Source organism: Hemiscyllium ocellatum, chromosome 3 (assembly GCF_020745735.1).
Source record: "Hemiscyllium ocellatum isolate sHemOce1 chromosome 3, sHemOce1.pat.X.cur, whole genome shotgun sequence".
Classification (NCBI taxonomy): domain Eukaryota; kingdom Metazoa; phylum Chordata; class Chondrichthyes; order Orectolobiformes; family Hemiscylliidae; genus Hemiscyllium; species Hemiscyllium ocellatum.
Window position 1 is genome coordinate 62,790,458 of NC_083403.1, and position 18,494 is coordinate 62,808,951.

General features: G+C 43.2%; 1 protein-coding gene across 1 annotated transcript in view; it reads left to right on the forward strand.

The window, feature by feature from the left end:
* Window positions 1-11,008: 11,008 nt before the first annotated feature.
* Window positions 11,009-18,494, forward strand: part of slc35f6 (solute carrier family 35 member F6) — a 36,227-nt gene continuing 28,741 nt past the window's right edge. The window contains exon 1 of the mRNA XM_060820982.1: window positions 11,009-11,153. Coding sequence (XP_060676965.1) covers window positions 11,077-11,153 — 77 coding nt within the window. The 5' untranslated portion in view covers window positions 11,009-11,076. The remainder of the gene's footprint in view (window positions 11,154-18,494) is intronic.

Below are 18,494 nucleotides of genomic sequence, written 5' to 3' on the forward strand. Positions count from 1 at the left end.
GAACTTCTTCAAGGTAGGCATCCTTACAAGATTTGGAGATACCGGTGTTGGACTGGGGTGTAATCCTTACAAGAGGCTTCGCAGTAAGGTTCAAATCAACTAGGAGAACATGAGGACTGCAGATGCTGGAGATCAGAGTCAAGAATGTGGTGCTGGAAAAGCACAGCTAGTCAGGCAGCATCTGAGGAGCAGGAAAAATCGACGTTTTGCGCATAAGCCCTTCAACAGGAATCTACTGCCTTCAGTAGTTTGTGGACAACTCCAAGATACTTCTGCTCCTCTGAGCTTCCTAGTTTCCTGCCATTCATTGAGTATTCCTTCCTCTTGTTATTTCTCCCAAAGTGAATCACCTCACACGTTTTTAGGGTTAAATTCCATCTTCCAGTAATCTGTCTATCTGACTAATCCTTCTATATCTTCCTATAACCTAACAACTTGCTCCTCACTGTCAACCACCCGGCCAAATTTTGTTCATCTGCAAATGTACTTATCATTCCCCCATTTTCATCAATATTATTCAGATGAACAATAAGGGCCTCAGCACTGATCCCTGTGTACACTACTGGACACTGTCACACAAACAGCCTTCTAACTATCACACTCTCTCTCCTATCACTAAGCCAAATTTGGATCCAACTTGGCAAGGTACTGTGGGATCATGTTCAAATAATGCCCGGAATCAGTGAGTGGCCCTTTTATTCAGCAATGACAGCACAAGCTCGAGGCCGCAATAGAATCCCCAAATACAGTTCTTACAAGAGCTCCTTTATACATGGTTCTTAAATATATTAAAATTCCGTTATTATGGTGTTACATTTTTTATCTCTAGTGTACAAAGGTTTGAAGGGCTTCTGTCCTGGGAGTCAAGAGTTGGGTTCAAACCTGTGCTAAGTGCTGGCTGCTACTTCCGATGGGAGGTAGACCATTTAGGACAGAGATGAGGAGAAACTCCTTCACCCAGAGAGTGGTGGCTGTGTGGAATGCTCTGCCCCAGAGGGCAGTGGAGGCCCAGTCTCTGGATTCATTTAAGAAAGAGTTGGATAGAGCTCTCAAAGATAGTGGAATCAAGGGTTATGGAGATAAGGCAGGAAGCGGATACTGATTAGGAATGATCAGCCATGATAATATTGAATGGCGGCGCAGGCTCGAAGGGTTGAATGGCCTACTCCTGCACCTATTGTCTATTGTCTATTGTCTATTATCTGTCCGGTCTGCTTGCATGATTTGGAGGTGTTAGTCCTTTTGTCTTTTAAGTTAGTAAGTATTGACAAAAATGTTAGGCCTATATGGTCTAAGCAAATTAAAAATTGTACCTGTACTTAATAAAAGGATAAAGGATATTAAACTGATTATTGCTGCTTGGTTGTGAGATTTATTTAACAATTTGTCGGTATGAGTTTCTTTCATTCAAGCAATTTCATGCAAACACTGTTTTGTCAGTTAGTTTCATAGAGGGATAATGGCCTTGTTAAAAGGTATTTAACAGGTACGTAATCTATTCAGGTCCAGGAGATGGTTGGTAGGGGCTGATTAATATATTATAATGTTTCATGGAGACTTGATGGGGATGGTATTGTTCTGTATGCTGCACTTATTCACTGCTTGTAACAAGGGCTGATAAGCTGTGAAAATGCACTAATGAGTTTGAAAGGATTGTTTTTAAATTTGGTTACTGTAGCACCACAGTTTTATGCATGAATGAATGAAACCATGTTATAGTAAATAACAGATTTGTAAAGGGTTATGATTGAATGAACAGGAACTTGGTATTAATGAATATAGTGAGCTAGTGAGTGAGTGAATAAAGATAACCTATAACATAATATCTCAAAACACAATATCTTACAGTACCATGGATCCCAAGTGCTTTTACCTTCTTTAACAGTCTCCTGTGTAGAACCTTTCCAAAGTCTTTCCGGAATTCCGGATAAACTTCATCAACTGCACTACTCTCATCTACACACCTGATACCTCCTGCAAAAATTCATTCAAACATGTTAGTCATGACCTCCCTCTGACAGCCATTCTGGTCAGAGGATTGAGGATAGGAGTTGGGAGGTCAAGTTGCAGCTGTACAGGATGTTGATTAAGTCACTGTTGGAATATTTTGTGCAATTCTGGTCTATAGGAAGGATGTTATGAAACTTGAAAGGATTCAGAAAAGACTTACAATGATGTTGTCAGGTTTGGAGGATTTGAGCTATAGGGAGAGGATGAACAGGCTGGGTTGTTTTCCCTGGAGCGTCAAAGGTTGACAGGTGACCTCACAGAGGTTAATAAAATCATGAGAGGCATGGATAGGGTAAATGGGGGTGACCACAACTAGAGGGCATAAATTTAGGGTGAGAGGGGAAGGATATAAAAGGGACCTAAAGGGCAACATTTTTACGCAGAGGGTGGTGCATGTATGAAATGAGCTGCCAGAGGATGTGGTGGAGGCTGGTACAATTGCAACATTTAAAGGCATTTGGATGGGTATATGAATAGGAGGGATTTAGAGAGATATGGGCCAAGTGCTGGCAAACAGGACTAGATGGGTGGCATGGTGACTCAGTGGTTAGCACTGCTACCTCACAGTGCCAGGAACCTGGGTTCAATTCCTGCCTCAGATGACTATTTGTGTGGAGTTTGCACATTCTCCCCATGTCTGCGTGGGTTTCCTCCGGGTGCTCCGGTTTCATCCCACAGTCCAAAGATGTGCAGGCCAGGTGAATTGGCCATGCTAAAGTGCCCATAGTGTTAGGTGCATTAGTCAGAGGGAAATGGGTCTGGGTGGGTAATGCTTCAGAGGGTCGGTGTGGACTTGTTGGGCTGAAGGGTCTGTTTCCACACTTTAGGGGAATCTAATCAAATTAGGTTGGGACATTTGGTTGACATGGACGAGCTGGACTGAATGGGTCTGTGTCTGCACTGTACATCTCAATGACTCTGTGACTCTATGACCTGGGGATTGTTCACCTTTAAGTCTTCCAAAACCTACTTGCTCCCTATGTCAATCAGCACAAGAACATCATAATTCCTCTCCCCAAATTTAGTACCTCCATCCTCCTTAACCTGAGTGAAGACTGACATGAAATGCCCATTTAATGCCTTATAATGTCCTTGGTTCCACAGACAAATAACTCCCTTGGTCCCTAATCATCTCCAAATGTGACTGTTTTGTTGAGGTGACTGTTCTGATGAGGTAAATGTTTTGTTGAATACTCTGTGGAGAATAGTTTTTTTAGATTAGGTTAGATTACTTACAGTGTGGAAACAGGCCCTTCGGCCCAACAAGTCCACACCGACCTGCCGAAACGCAACCCACCCATACCCCTACATTTACCCCTTACCTAACACTATGGGCAATTTTAGCATGGTCAATTCACCTGGCCCGCACATCTTTGGACTGTGGGAGGAAACCGGAGCACCCGGAGGAAACCCACGCAGACACAGGGAGAACGTGCAAACTCCACACAGTCAGTTGCCTGAGGCGGGAATTGAACCCAGGTCCCTGGCGCTGTCAGGCAGCAGTGCTAACCATTGTGCCACCGTGCCGCCCAGATGTGGTTTCTTTGTTCAAGAGCAGCAGGGATAACCCAGGCAGTTGCAGACCAGTTAGTCTGATGTCAGTGATAGGGATATTATCAGAAAAAGTTCTGAAAGACAGGCAGGAATGGTTAGTACAAATTTGTTAGAGGGAGATCCTGCCTAATTTAATTGAGTTTTTTGAAAAGGTGACTAAATATATTAATGAGGGTAGTGCAGCTGATACATGGAACTCAGTAAGGCTTTGGAAAGATGGTCCAAAAGGTAAGAACTTATGGAATCCAAGGCAAATCAGCCAAACTGGATCCAAAACTGGTTACAAATAGAAGGCAAAAGGTGGATGGATGTTTTTACAAATGGAAGCTGTGAAAAGCAGTGTACACAAGATCAGTACTGGGACCTTTCTGGTTTATTATAGACATAAACAACTTGTACAAGAATGTAGAAGGTATAATTAGTAAATTTGCAGATAACATGAAAACTGGTGGTGTTGTTGATAGTGAGGACGATAGTCTCAGGCTACAATCTGATATTGATCAGTGGTAAATTGAGCAGAGCAATGGCAGGTGGAATTTAATCCTGTTAAATTTGAGGTGATGCATTTTGGGAGATCTAACAAGGGAAGGGTATGCACAATGGTCCCTAGGGGAACAAAGGGATATTGGTGTACAAGTCCACAGGTCCCTGAAGGTAGACAGGGTGGTGAAGAAGGCATATGGAATGCTTACCTTCATTAGCCAGAGCATAAATACAGTGCATTATCCTCTGCCATTTTCGTCACCAATGGTCAGACCCCACCACCAAAGATATATTTCCCTTCCCATCCCTATTTACGTCCCGCAGAGAACATTCCCTCCACGACTCCCTCATTACGTCCACGCTCCTCTTCAAACCACCCTCTACACCTGGTGCCTTCCCTTGACACCACACTTGAAACCTGTACCCACACTTCTCCCCTCACCTCCGTCCGGTGCGCTAAAGGATCATTGCAATCATGCAGAGATTTTCCTGCACATCTACCCACCTCATTTATTGCATCCATTGCTCTTGATGTGGTCTCCTCTACATCGGGGAGACAGAATGCCAACTCGCGGAGCAGTTCAGGGAACATCTCTGGTCTGCATGCACCAAACAACCCTACTGCCCTGTAACCAGACACTTCAACTCCCCAAGGACATGCAAACCTGGGCCTCCTCCACTACCAAATCAAAGCCACCCGCCAACTGGAGGAAGAATGCTTCACCTTCCGCCTTGGGACCCTGCAACCACACGACATCAGCATTATCTTCGCCAGTTTCCAAATCTCCCCAACCCCCACCTCATCCCAGGTCTAACCCTCTAACTTGGCACTGCCCTGTTGAACTGTCCTATCTGTCCATCTTCCTTCCCACCTACCCGCTCCACCCTCCTCACTGACCTATCACAGTCACTCTCCACACGCATCCACCTATCACCATCTCACCTACCTTGCCCCCGCCCCCACCTCCATCCCTATTGATCTCTCATCCCCCTTCCCCTTCCACATTCCTGATGAAAGGTATATGCCTGAAACGTTGACTCTCCTGCCCCTTGGATACTACCTGACCTGCTGTGCTTTTTCAGCACCACACGTTTTGACACAAAATACGGAGTAAGGAAATGAATAAAGGAGGAAGAAAACATTGTGATAACTTTATAAACATTGGTTAGGTCACACATGAAATATTGTGTGCAGTTCTGGTTGCCACATGATCAGAAGCTGGTGATTGCACTGAAGTGGATGCAGAGGAGATTTCACAGGATGTTGCCTGGGATGAAAGGTATCAGCTATAAGAGATACGGGATAGACTAGGTTTGCTTTCCTTGGAGCAGAGGAGGCTGAGAGGGTATCTGATTGTGGGGTACAGAATTATGCATAGGTAGAGTACATCGTGAGAACCTCTTCTACAAGGTAGACATCTCAAGGCCGAGCGGGGAATAAGTTTAAGATGAGGAATAAATGGTTTAGAAGAGATTTAAGAAAAATGCTTTTTAGCCAGAGATAGCAAAATGAAGAAGATAGCATGAGAGGATAATAGGATAGTACTATTACAATGTGTAAGAAGCATTTGGACCAGCACATAAAATGCCAGGGCAATGTAGACCAAGTACAAGTAAATTAGATTAGTGTCATTTAGTGCTTGTTGGTTGGCAGACATGTTGGGCTGAAGGGTCTGTTTCTATGCTGAATGACAGAATGACCCCTGCTTAGCCCTTTACACTGACTCCAATTTCTAGTTTCTTCCTATTTCAATAAACCACCTTACTCTCATACTAACATTTCCACCCTCACCCTGCCTGCAGAATTCCAATGAACCTCAATGCAAGCTGAATGAATGACATCTCATTTTCCTCTTAGGTATTTTAGAGCCTTCAGGACTCAATATTGAGTTTAACAAACTCGGGCATGAACATTTTGTTTCCATTCACTCCTCCTCATTTGTCAACAGCACAAAAACTATAATTTTCCAGCTCTCTTCACTTAAGTCTTAGGTCTTAAGTCTTTGGGCGGCATGGTGGCACAGTGGTTAGCACTGCTGCCTCACAGCGCCTGAAGACCCGGGTTCAATTCCCGACTCAGGCGACTGACTGTGTGGAGTTTGCACGTTCTCCCCGTGTCTGCGTGGGTTTCCTCCGGGTGCTCCGGTTTCCTCCCACAGTCCAAAGATGTGCGGGTTAGGTGAATTGGCCATGCTAAATTGCCCGTAGTGTTAGGTAAGGGGTAATGTAGGGGTATGGGTGGGTTTCGCTTCGGCAGGTCGGTGTGGACTTGTTGGGCCGAAGGGCCTGTTTCCACACTGTAAGTCTAATCTAATCTTAACACATCAAATCTGTTTTTCTCTGCTCTCACAGATGCTGTTGGACCTATTGGCTTTCTTCAGCATTTTGTGTTTTTATTGTAAATTTTCCTTTTATCAGTTCTGGCAGCTTGTGCCCAAGCGAAGGGCTCCCCAAGCAGGAAAAGTCACCTCTTTTTTTGAACACTGTGGTCCCTGGCACATCCAATCAGCAGCACCCCAAAGTTTACAAGGATGTTACCAGGTTTGGAGGGTTAGAGATATAGGGAGAGATTGAATAGGCTATGGCTGTTTTCCCTGAAGCGTCGGAGGCTGAGGGGTGACGTTATAGAGATTTACAAAGTCACAAGGGGCATGGATAGGATAAATAGACAAAGTCTGTTCCCTGGGGTGGGAGAGTCCAGAACTAGAGGGCATTGGTTTGGGTGAGAGGGGAAAGATATAAAAGAGACCTAAGGGGCAACTTTTTCACGCAGAGGGTGTTACGTGTATGGAATGAGCTGTCAGAGGAAATGGTGGAGGCTAGTACAATTGCAACATTTAAAAGGCATCTGAATGGGTATATGAATAGGAAGGGTTTGGAGGGATATGAGCCGGGTGCTGGCGGGTGGAACTAGATTGGGTTTGGATATCTGGTCAGCATGGACCAGTTGAACCGAATGGTCTGTTTCCATGCTGTACATCTGTATGACTCGATGACTCTATATCATGGGGCCTGACTGATAGATCATTTAAGCATTCATGGGGTATGGGCATCATTGTCTGGGCTAACATTTATTGTCCATCCCAAGTTGCTCTTGAGAGGGTGGTGTGGTGAGCTATCTTCTTGAGCAAGGGGTATTCATTTTGAGGGATGTATACCCACACTGGCATTAAGAAGGGAGCTCCAGGATTTTGAGCCAGGGGCATTAAATTAGACAGCCCAATTCAGTTTTTGATCAATTGTAATCCCAGGATGTTGATAATGAGGCGTTCAGTGATGGTAATGCTGTTGAATGGTAAAGTTAATTGTTAGACTTTATACTGTTAGAGATGGTAATTGTTTGGCGCTTGTGGTGTACAAATTTTACTTGTGACTTGTCAGCCCAAGTCTGGATGTTATCCAAGTCTGGCTGCATTTGGATATGGACTGTTTCAGTATCTGAGGAGTAGTGAATGATGCTGAACAATGTGCAATCAGCATCCTACATTGCCAGTTCTGATTTTATGATGGAGAGAAGGTCATTGATGAAGCAGCTGAAAACGGTTAGGTCTAGAGGAACACTTCCTTGAGGAACTTCTGAAGTTGAGTTGACTGACCTCCAGCAACAGCAGCCATCTTCCTTAATGCCAGTTATGCCTCCATCCAATGGAGAGCTTCCCCCTGATTCCCGTTGACTCTAGTTTTGTCAGAGTTGTGTCCCACCACACTTAGTCAAGTACAGTTTTGATAACTAACAGGGAGAGGACGTTCTGTGAATATTGTCATCCTCAATGATGGGGAAGCCTAGGATGAGAGTGCCCATCTTCAGTCAGAGGTTATAGCTGTGTACATTGGATACTGCAATGCAAAAGGGTCCAGTAACATTTGGCTGTGATTCTGAAAACTAGTCATGCTCATAGCAAGCTGTTCCAATACAATTGTAAAAAGGCACCTACTAGTCATTGTGTAAAATATCTAGGTGCATCTTGTATAGCAAAGAAACAAATCCAATCTGACAATTAGAGTCCATCATTCTATTAGAAAAGTGGTGGAAGGTGTCATTGAAGCTGCTGTCATGTGACTCTTACTTGGCAATAACTTCCTCACTGACGTCCAGTGTGGATTCTGCCAGGACCACTTGGCTCCAACCTCGTTTCAACTTTTGCCTCGACATAGACATAGTAGAATTGCTGAAGTGATGTAGTTATTCTTGACATTGAGGCAGTGTTTGGCGGATTGTGGCACAAACATGCATTCATAAAATTGGAGCTAATGATAATCGAGATGGAGCTTCCCTGACTACATTCATAGTCAGAGCAGAGGAAGATGGTCATGGCTGTTTGAGGTTAGTCACCTTAGCCCCAATGCATTAAAGTAGGCAGTCCTCAGGGCAGTGTCCTAGGCACAGTCATCATGAACCATTTTAAAATTTATTCATTTTGTGGGATGTAAGCATTGCTAGCTGGCCAGTATTTATTGCCCATCCATAGTTGCCCTTGAGAAGGTAGTGGTGAGCTGCCTTCTTGAATTTCTGCATCTACCTGTTGAAAGTTGACCCACAATGCCATTACAGAGGGAATTCCAGGATTTTTACCTAGTGCCAGTGAAGGAACGGCAATATATTTTCAAATCAGGATGGTGAGTGGCATGGAGGGGAACTTGAAAGTGATGGTGTTTCCCATACATGTGCTGCCCTTGTCCTTCTAGATGGAAGTCGTTGTGGGTTTGGAAGATGCTGACTGAAGATCTTTACTGAATTTCTGCAGAGCAGCTTATGAATAGCACACACTGCTGCTACTGAGTGTTGGTGATAGAGGGACTTGATGCATGTGGATGTAGTAATAATCAAACAGGCTGCTTTGCCCAGGATGGTGTCAAGTTTCTTGCGTGTCGTTGGAGCCGTACCAATCCAGGCAAGAGGGAAATATTTCATCACACTCCTGACTTGTGCTTTGCAGATGGTGGACAAGCTTTGGGGAGTCAGAATGTGAGTTATTTACTGCAGTATTCCTCGCCTCTGACCTGTTCGTGTAGCTGCTGTGCTTATCTAGTGAGTCCAGTTGAATTTCTGGTCAATGATAACTCTCAGAATGTTGATAGCAAGGGGATTCAGTGATTAAACTATTGAATGTCAAAGGGTGGTGATTTGATTGTCTCTTATTGGTGATGGTCATTGCCTGGCATTTGTGTGGTACAAATGTTACTTGCCACTTGGTAGCCCAAGCCTGGATATTGTCCAGATTTTGTTCATTTAAATCTGGACTGCTTCAGTATCTGAGGAGTTGTGAATGGTGCTGAACATTGTTCATTCATTGACAAATATTCCCACTTCTGACCTTATGATGGAAGGAAGGTCATTGATGAAGCAGCTGAAGATGGTCATGCCTAGGATACCACCCTGAGGAACTCCTGCAGAGATATTCTGGGGCTGTGATGACTGATCTCCAACAACCAAGACCATGAACTGTTTCATCAATGAACCTTCCTTCCATCTTAAAAACAAAAATCACAGACTGCTTTGGTTCCCTTGAGAAGGTGGCTTGGACAATAGTTACTGGCATGCCAGTAATGCCATTCATGCATTAAAAAATGCAAGTTACTGAATTGTTTTTGGCAGGAAAATAATTGTGCAAGTGTTTAATATAATTGATTTTACTATTTAATGTTGGAACACAAATAATCATGTTCAAAAAAACCAACGGCATTAGCGATTTGCTGAAGATTGACCACCTCTTCGACAGTTCTCACTTTCATTTATATTGTTTTAGTTTCTTAAATTAGTATGTTTTTGAGTCTAATCTTCCACTGGTTAAATCTTGTTTCAGTGATACTGCACAATATCGCTTGGCTTTCATTATTGTGAAAGGCTAATATAGATAAAATGCATTGTTTTTAGCAGGGTTGAAAAAAATGAAAAATAAACTGCAAGCAGGAAACAATGATGGGCTGAGGCATTGTGCTGTAAGCAGTTCTACAAAGTCTTTGACCTCTGAACACAAGATTTTTTTTAAAGCTACGGATTGAATGAAAGCCCTGTGTTTAGTCATCCATTAGTGAAATAATGTAACTGCTGCAGTATAATTACTACTCATCAATGTAATGGTTAAGATTAGATTTAAATTGGGGGCGTCCCTCAACCGCTACGAACATTATGTAACAAGGTTCTCTATCTGTGAGTAATTTCAAATATAATCTTGTCAGATAACTCCCTTACTTGGAAGAAGACTGAAATACATTGGACAACCCATTTGTTGCCTTAACTACTGTCAACATCATGGAATTACGGAATTATAGAATCAGAATCATAGGGTGATATCAGGAGGCCAGTTATCCCATCATGTCTATGCTATCGTTTTCAATATGCTGTCCATTTATTCCCATTGTCTCCATAATCTCACATTATCTCCCTTTGGTTAGACATATATTCATCCAAAATGATGTTAAGAGTGAGATCAATAGTCAAAAGTAAACCCCCTGTAAAAGCCTATTTGCTCATATTTTATGGTACAATGTTTTGAAATGAACTCTGCACCCTCTACAAGCAGTGGCTAGCACTGCTGCAGCGCCAGACACCCGGGTTCAATTCCCGCCTCAGGCGACTGACTGTGTGGAGTTTGCACGTTCTCCCCGTGTCTGCGTGGGTTTCCTCCGGGTGTTCTGGTTTCCTCCCACAGTCCAAAGATGTGGGGGGTCAGGTAAATTGGCCATGCGAAATTGCCCGTAGTGTTAGGTAAGGGGTAAATGTAGGGGTATGGGTGGGTTGCGCTTCGGCGGGTCAGTGTGGACTTGTTGGGCTGAAGGTCCTGTTTCCACACTGTAAGTAATCTAATCTAATAAACCCTCCTCAAACTAAGCAAATCTGACTGGAATGAAATCACCCCCAGTGGTTAAACAGTGAATAGCCCACACGTTTCATCTTTGCTGTTCAGTGTCAAACTCTCAGCTGACTGCAGCATGTGATTTCTGGTTCCTTGATCACGAGGGAAGGAAAGGGTGTTCCTTATAAAAGCCACTGAGACTTGTATAGAATTGATACGTTTCTAGTTATTCATGGCGTGGACCAAGTATCAGATTTGCCTGGCAGTGATGATGCTGATTACAGGGTCTATCAATACGCTGTCGGCTAAGTAAGTAACAAAATGTATCATTTTACACGGAACAGCTCTCCAAGAGCTGAGCTGTAAGTTACGAGCTCTCTTGCCCTTTTTCCTCTCCCTCTCTTTTAGCAGATCACTGCACTTAGGGTTATTTCATTCTCTAATCCTGTTCGGGTTTGAAATCCGTCAGTTATTAATCCCTTCGCATTCAGCAGCGGAAACCATATATTTTTTATCACTAGTGGGTCAAGGGTGTAGGCTAAATAGTTAAACGCTAAATGAAGCCGGTGATTCATAAAGTTCTGTGCGGTGGATCCCATTTTTATTTGTAGTCCCTCTCCATGTTTTAAGCAGACTTTCTGCATCCAGCTAACGTGAAGGACTGCAAATCCCAGGCTGCAGTGCAGTCTGCACTAACAGGAAGCACAAGATTTAGCACTAAACTGGAATGTAGATATGTTTGCATCCATTAGGAGACACATGGCGTGGGCCCACTTCTGGAGCATCTGGGACTTGGACTTGAACTTGCCCCTTCTGGCCAAGAGAGGTTGACATAACTGCTGTGCAACAATACCACTTGTGAAAAAGTGTGACTTAATAAACTTAAAAACTGAGCAGTGGATGCTCTAAATCGGAAACAAAAATAGAAATTGCTGGAAAAGCTCAACAGATCTGGATGGAGAGAATTCAGTGTTAATGTTTTGGGTTGAGTGACCCTCCTGCAAACTGACTTCTGTCCACAGATGCTGCTAGACCTGATGGGCTTTTCAGCAATTTGTCAACAACACTTAATTCACAAAGTTTGAACCTACATAGGGAGACAACAGTGGGTCTTCAACCTGCCTTTTTTTGTCTTGGTGACAGTTTTAGCTACTGAAAGTAGCTGTGTACTCATGTTGTAGATCACTGAGATCCAGTGCCATGTTTGAATTAGTGATCTGTAAGGTTTGTTGGTGTTCTTAGGACATGCAGTACCATGTTAAGTCATGACTATGTGATTGATTTTATTTAGAATAAATAACATAACATTCTGTTCCTCTGAACTGCACACTGTCCCCCCCCCCCCCCACCCAAACCAAAAGAATCCATACTCCAATCAGATCATAAGGCTTCCCCTCACTAGAGGAACTGCATATTGCACATTGCCCCCTCTTCTCCTCCTCCTTCTCCCCCCTCCCTTGCAGGCAAGGGGAGAGATTGAGTCCTTTGTGGTATGTTTGGCTGGTCATGCATGAATATTTAGTGGGTTTTTTTCCTTTCCTCTGGGGTGGAAAGGTTTGCAACATCACTTCAAAAACCTAGCAACTGATCAGTTTTCCCCCTGAGTTTGAGGATCGGGGGTCTGAAACACTTTTTTTAACTGGGGTGGTTGAAATGATTGTGGTGCTTCTGCTCTTGAATTCTCATCTCCTGATGAGACCCGGGTAACTAACTTAAACTAAAGTAGTGATGTCTCTTTAAAACTGTTTAGTTTTCTATAAGCTCATTCAGAGCAAAATTGTATCAGTCTGTACATCTAATCAAGTCTAGATATGTAACAATCTCCAACACCAGGTTATAGTCCAACAGGCTTAATTGGAAGCACTAGCTTTCGGAGCACTGCTACTTCAGATGGTTGTGGAGGGCACCATTGCAAGACAGAATTTATCACAAAAGCTTAGTGTGACGTAACTGAAATTATACACTGAAAAATACCTTGTTTGTTGAGTCTTTCATCTGTTTGAATACCATGATAGCTTCACTAATTTCATATGTAAATTGCAACTTTCTTGAGTTGCATTCTCAGGTTAACTAACATTTGATGTTAGCTAGACAACATATCAAGTCTAGACTGATACATACATACTTTATTGGTAGAGAGCACTAAGGAAGACTTGCCTGCTCTTCTACTGTCATTGTATCCGAGGGGGTAGGGGTAGGTTTCTTCCTATCTGTGCCACTCAAAATTATGCATTTCAATAATGTCTCTCTCCTCCCTCCCCCTTCTGAGGGAAAACTACCAAGTCTATCTGATCTCCTCCATAACCAAAGTTATGGTGAATCTCCTCTGCACCCTTTTGGTGCAATCACATCCCTCCTATCATGTGGATTCTAGAACTGAACACAAGATTATAGTTGTGGTCTAACCAATGTTTGAGTTTCAGTATCTCCTCCCTGCTTGTAAACTGCCTTTCCTTTTTAACAAAGGTAATACCCCATATGCTGCCTTGGAGTTCAGTCTTCACCTAGAATTCTACGACTAGAAAAATTCTCATTTGTTAGCTTCTGTGGAGAAACTGTTGATATTGACTCCAACTCAATTACTTTGAAGTGTTAACTTTCTACCTCCATAGATGCTGCCAGTCTTGCAGTGTTTATCCAGCACTATGTATTTCTGCTTTTCTTCATCTGCAGTACTTGGGTTTTATTCATACTGCATTCCCCCTACAATAAAAGCCATTTGGTTTTTTCTTTAACTTTCTGTCTGTACCTGTGATTCATGTATAAGGGGGCATCCCTCTGCATCACAGCAGTAATACATATGTTTTCTAATCTCTACCAAAGTTCATGACACTGCATTTTATCACATGATGATTCATCTGGTTACTTTCCCATTTACTTAAATGCATCAGAATCTGCAAAGGGAATCAATCACTTGTATGAAAATGTGGATGTAATGAACAGTCTCTACTAACTATTAGTAGCAGTTCAGAATTAGTTGAGGTCCCAGCATGATCCCTGTAGTTCCAGTTTGTCCAAATGAATAAGGCTCCTGTAAATTCTAGCTGGCTTTATTTCAATCCTCTATCCATACTAGATCACACTCCATTCCACAAAATAGAATACATGAAGTGTAGAATTTTAAGTTTTGCAAATCTAAAGATGTTACACTTATTGCTGTTCTTCACCACCCCTATCCTGGCCAATCCACCCTCTGTTGCATCCTCAAACAACACTATTTCCAGAGTTGCAGGTAGATAGGATAGTGAAGGAATTTGGTATGCTTTCCTTTATTGGTCAGAGTATTGAGTACAGGAGTTAGGAAGTCACTTTGCAGCTGTACAGGACATTGGTTAGTCCACTGTTGGAATATTGCGTGCAATTCTGGTCTCCTTTCTATCAGAAAGATGTTGTGACCCTTGAAAGAGTTCAGAAAAGGTTTACAAGGATGTTGTTGGGGTTGGATGACTTGGTGCTATAGGAGAGGCAGAACAGGCTGGGGCTGTTTTCCCTGGAGTGTTGGAGGCTTACAAAATCATGAGGGGCAAGGTTGGAATAAATATTTCTTCCCCTGGGGTGGGGAGTCCAGATCTAGAGGGCATAAGTTTAGGGTGAGGGGAAAGATGACGCCTATGGGGCAACTTTCAGAGGGTGGTATGTGTATAGAATGAGCTGCCAGAGGAAGTGGTAGAGGCTGGTACAATTAAGAGGCATTTGGATTGGCATATGAATAGAAAGGGTTTGGAGAGATATGGGCTGGGTGTTGGTAGGTGGGACTAGATTGGATTGGGATACCTGGACAGGTTGGAGTGAAGGGTCTGTTTCCATGCTGTACATCTGACTCTGCGTCAGTGACTTTGACTCTGCCTAAGCAGAATACTTGAGATAGAAGTCTCTCTCCTCAAAAACATTGAAATTAAATTGACTGGCCTGATCCTTTTTCAAATAATTAGGCTGATTTTCCCCCCCCCCCCCCAGTCTAATGGGACTTCCTGGAATTCATGTAGTTTCTGAAAGTTACCACAAATGCTTGCTACATTTTGTAGCCACTTGCTTTAAAACACAGGGCTTCAAGTCACACTTGTCAATCTCTATCCTTGTTTTCTCAGCACTTTCCCATGATTTGCTTTAGTTCCTAACTTCACTTCTATTGTGAAGAAAATTTTCTCCTCCACTTCCCTGAATAGTGTGGGACAATTCATTCATCTATAATGAGATGGTTGTTCTTGTGTAATCCCACATTACTGAAAACTTGGTTAAGAAACAGCACTTAGTGTTGGCATGCTTTAGAATTAGGAGCTCATGCTTTAGAAACAGTGTCCCCCAATTTGTCAGTTGTTAGTGAGTTTGTTAATGAAATCTGCATTCTAACAGAACAACCTGTGATGGATCCTGTTCTCTTAAAAGGTTACCATGCTCTTGAGTTTTTTTCATAAGGGGGTAATTGGCCAGGCTCCAACTAGGTGGGATTTGAAAGGCTTATTGGGCTGCCTTTTGTTCTCATGTCTTGAGCAAAAACTGTATAATCAAAGGGGAGTGGCCAGCTCACTGTGTAGCTAGCTTTCATTTAGGTTAGTTTTTGATTCCGTTCATCAGCAATCAGCCTGAAAGACTGCTTGGGCAAGTACAGCTGTCCTCAAGTCAAGCCTGTAAGTGTTTTTTCACTTTTACTGTGCTGAGATTAGATTACTTAGTGTGGAAACAGGCCCTTTGGCCCAACAAGTCCACACCGACCCGCCGAAGTGCAACCCCTACATATACCCCTTACCTAACACTACGGGCAATTTAGCATGGCCAATTCACCTGACCCGCACATCTTTGGACTGTGGGAGGAAACCGGAGCACCTGGAGGAAACCCATGCAGACACGGGGAGAACGTGCAAACTCCACACAGTCAGTCGCCTGAGGCGGGAATTGAACCCGGGTCCCTGGCGTTGAGGCAGCAGTGCTAACCATTGTGCCACCGTGCTGCCCTTGTGACTGTTGTGACTGTTCCAAAAATATTTGGAACAGCATCATTTAAGTCCAGATAGTCTGGGCTTTTAGAAGTTATTTGATATTCTCTTCTGTTCTTTCATTCCATAATTTTGTAAGTACATTGTTTGCTTAAAACTTGGCAGTTGGACTAGCTAATTCACCCCAGGACCTAAACAAATAGCTACAGTCTGGGCTACCTGCTTAATGTTTGAGGGGTCAGGTGTGGTCCATAACACCTGTAATTGAATGGATGGGATTTGACTTTGTGAATAGGAAGTACTTTAGTGAAAATTCTACTTGAAATGATGCCTGTAGTTGTATTGGAATAGCTTGGCTAGATTGTTTGTTTTGCAGCATAAGGTTTCACTGGACTTCAGTAAGGTGTTTAACAGATTTCCCATAGCATACTTGTTAGCAAGGTTAATCATGGAATATAGGGAGAAATAGACATTTGGATACTGAACTGGCTCAAAGGTAGAAGTGGTGGTGGACAGTTGTTTTTCAGACCAGGCCTGCAACCAGTAGAGTGTCATGGATTGGTGCTGGGTGCACTGCTTTTCATTTATATAAACAATTTGGATGTGAGCATAAGTATAGTTAGTAAATTTGCAGATGACTCCAATTGGAGGTGTAGTGGACAGTGAAGTTACCACCAATTACAACAGGATCTTTCAGATTGGCCAGTAGGCTGAGAAATGGCAGATGGAATTTTAATTTAAATGTGAGGTACTGCATTTTGGGAAAACAAATTTGAGCAGGACTTGTACACTTAATGCTAATGTTCTTGGGAGTATTGTTGAGCAAAGACCTTAGAGTGCAGGTTCATAGCTCCTTGAAAGTGGAGTTGCAGGTAGATAGGATAGTGAAGGCATTTGGTATGCTTTCCTTTATTGGCTGGAGTTGGGAGGCCATATTGTGGCTATATAGGACATTGGCACACTTTCAAAAGTGACCATCCTGGTCTTTCCTATCAAAGGATGTTCTGACCCTTGAAAGGGTTCAGAAGACTTAAGGATGTTGCCAGGGTTGAAGGATTTGAGATGTAGGAAGTTGAAATAGACTAGGACTGTTTTGCCTGAAGTCAGAGGCTGAGGTGACATTATAGAGCTTTACAAGAGGGGCATGGATAGGATAAATGGTCTTTCTCCTGGGGTGGGAGAGTCCAGAACTAGAGGGCATAGATCTCCTCTTCCCCTCACCCTACACCTAAGGGGCAACTCTTCCATGCAGAAGGTGATAAACGTATGGAATGAGCTGCCAGAGGAAGTGGAGGCTGGTTCAACTGCAGCACTTTAAAAGGCATGTGGATGGGGAAATGAATAGGAAGGGTTTGGAGAGATATGGGCCAGGTGCTGGCAGGTGGAACTGATTGGTTTGGGATATCTAGTTGATGTGGACAGGTTGGACAGAAGCATCTGTTTCCATGCTGTGCATCTGACTCGATGACCTTGCAAGGCTGTAGCCTTTGCCAAATCTGGGGTGCTTTCATTCTTGTGTAGATTGAACTGCTTTGGCTGAGCTGCTGGAAAAGCACAGCAAGTCAGGCAGCATCTGAGGAGCAGGAGAATTGACATTTTGGGAATAAGCCCCTGATGAAATGCTTCAGCCTGAGTATGCTGCCTGACCTGTGCTCTTCCAGCATCTGCAGTCCCTACTTTCTCCTGCTTTGGCTGAAGTCTGGCTTTGTGGTGATGGGGCCATAAGGAGGCAGAGATGGATCACTTGCTCCCCAGGCTGAAGGTGGTTGAACTTGGTGTTGAGGATGGCAATGCCAATGGAGTTTCCTCTTTAATGCCCTCATGAGGGCAGCATTTATTGCCCATCCCTAATTTCCCCAAGGATAGTTGTGCCAACCACATTGCTATGGGTCTGGAGTTACTCTTAGGCCAGACCAGCCAAGAATAGTATTTTCCTTCCCCAAAGTGAACCCGATAGGTTTTTCTGACAATTGATGGTTTCAATGTCATTAGACTCTTCTAGTTTTTTTGTATTGAATTCAAATTTCTCCACCTGTCATGATGGGATTCAAATGCAGGTCCCCAGGCAATCACTGGACTGTCAACCCAGTGACTATGCCATTAGGCTATCACCAACTCCATGGTTTAATTGGCATCTGCTCTAGACTTTTAATATAGTGGAGCAACACAAGCTCTGATCTGATCCATTGACTGTGGTATTGCTTTGTTTTCTATAGTATGCATGACCTCTGCAGCTTTGACCTCACTTTGATATGCCTGGTGCTCTATCTAGCAAGCTCACTTTTCATTCTTTTCAGTTATGGCCAGGTCTTGGCTTCAGATTTAAAGTTTGGTTGGAGACATACCTAGTACAAAGGGTTTGCTTGTTGGTTAGTCACTTCAGTTCAAGGAAATCTCTGCAAGTGTTTATGTAGTGTCCTTATGTCTTCAGTTGCTTCATGACCTTTCCCCTTGTTATAAGGTTGAGTAGAGATGCACACTACAGTCAACACTATTCATGTCAGCAGACATGAATAGTCCATGTGCAAACATAGCAAGATGTGGACAGTATCTGCATTTGGGTAAAATTCATATCTCAAGCCTCAGCCCTCCAGTTAGAGGCACTAACCATTGGCCATTGACATTCAGTGACATCACTGTCACAGTATGCCATATCACTAATGTTTTGGGAGTTGACTGAAAACTGGACTCTTGTCAAAATACTGCATTTTCAGGG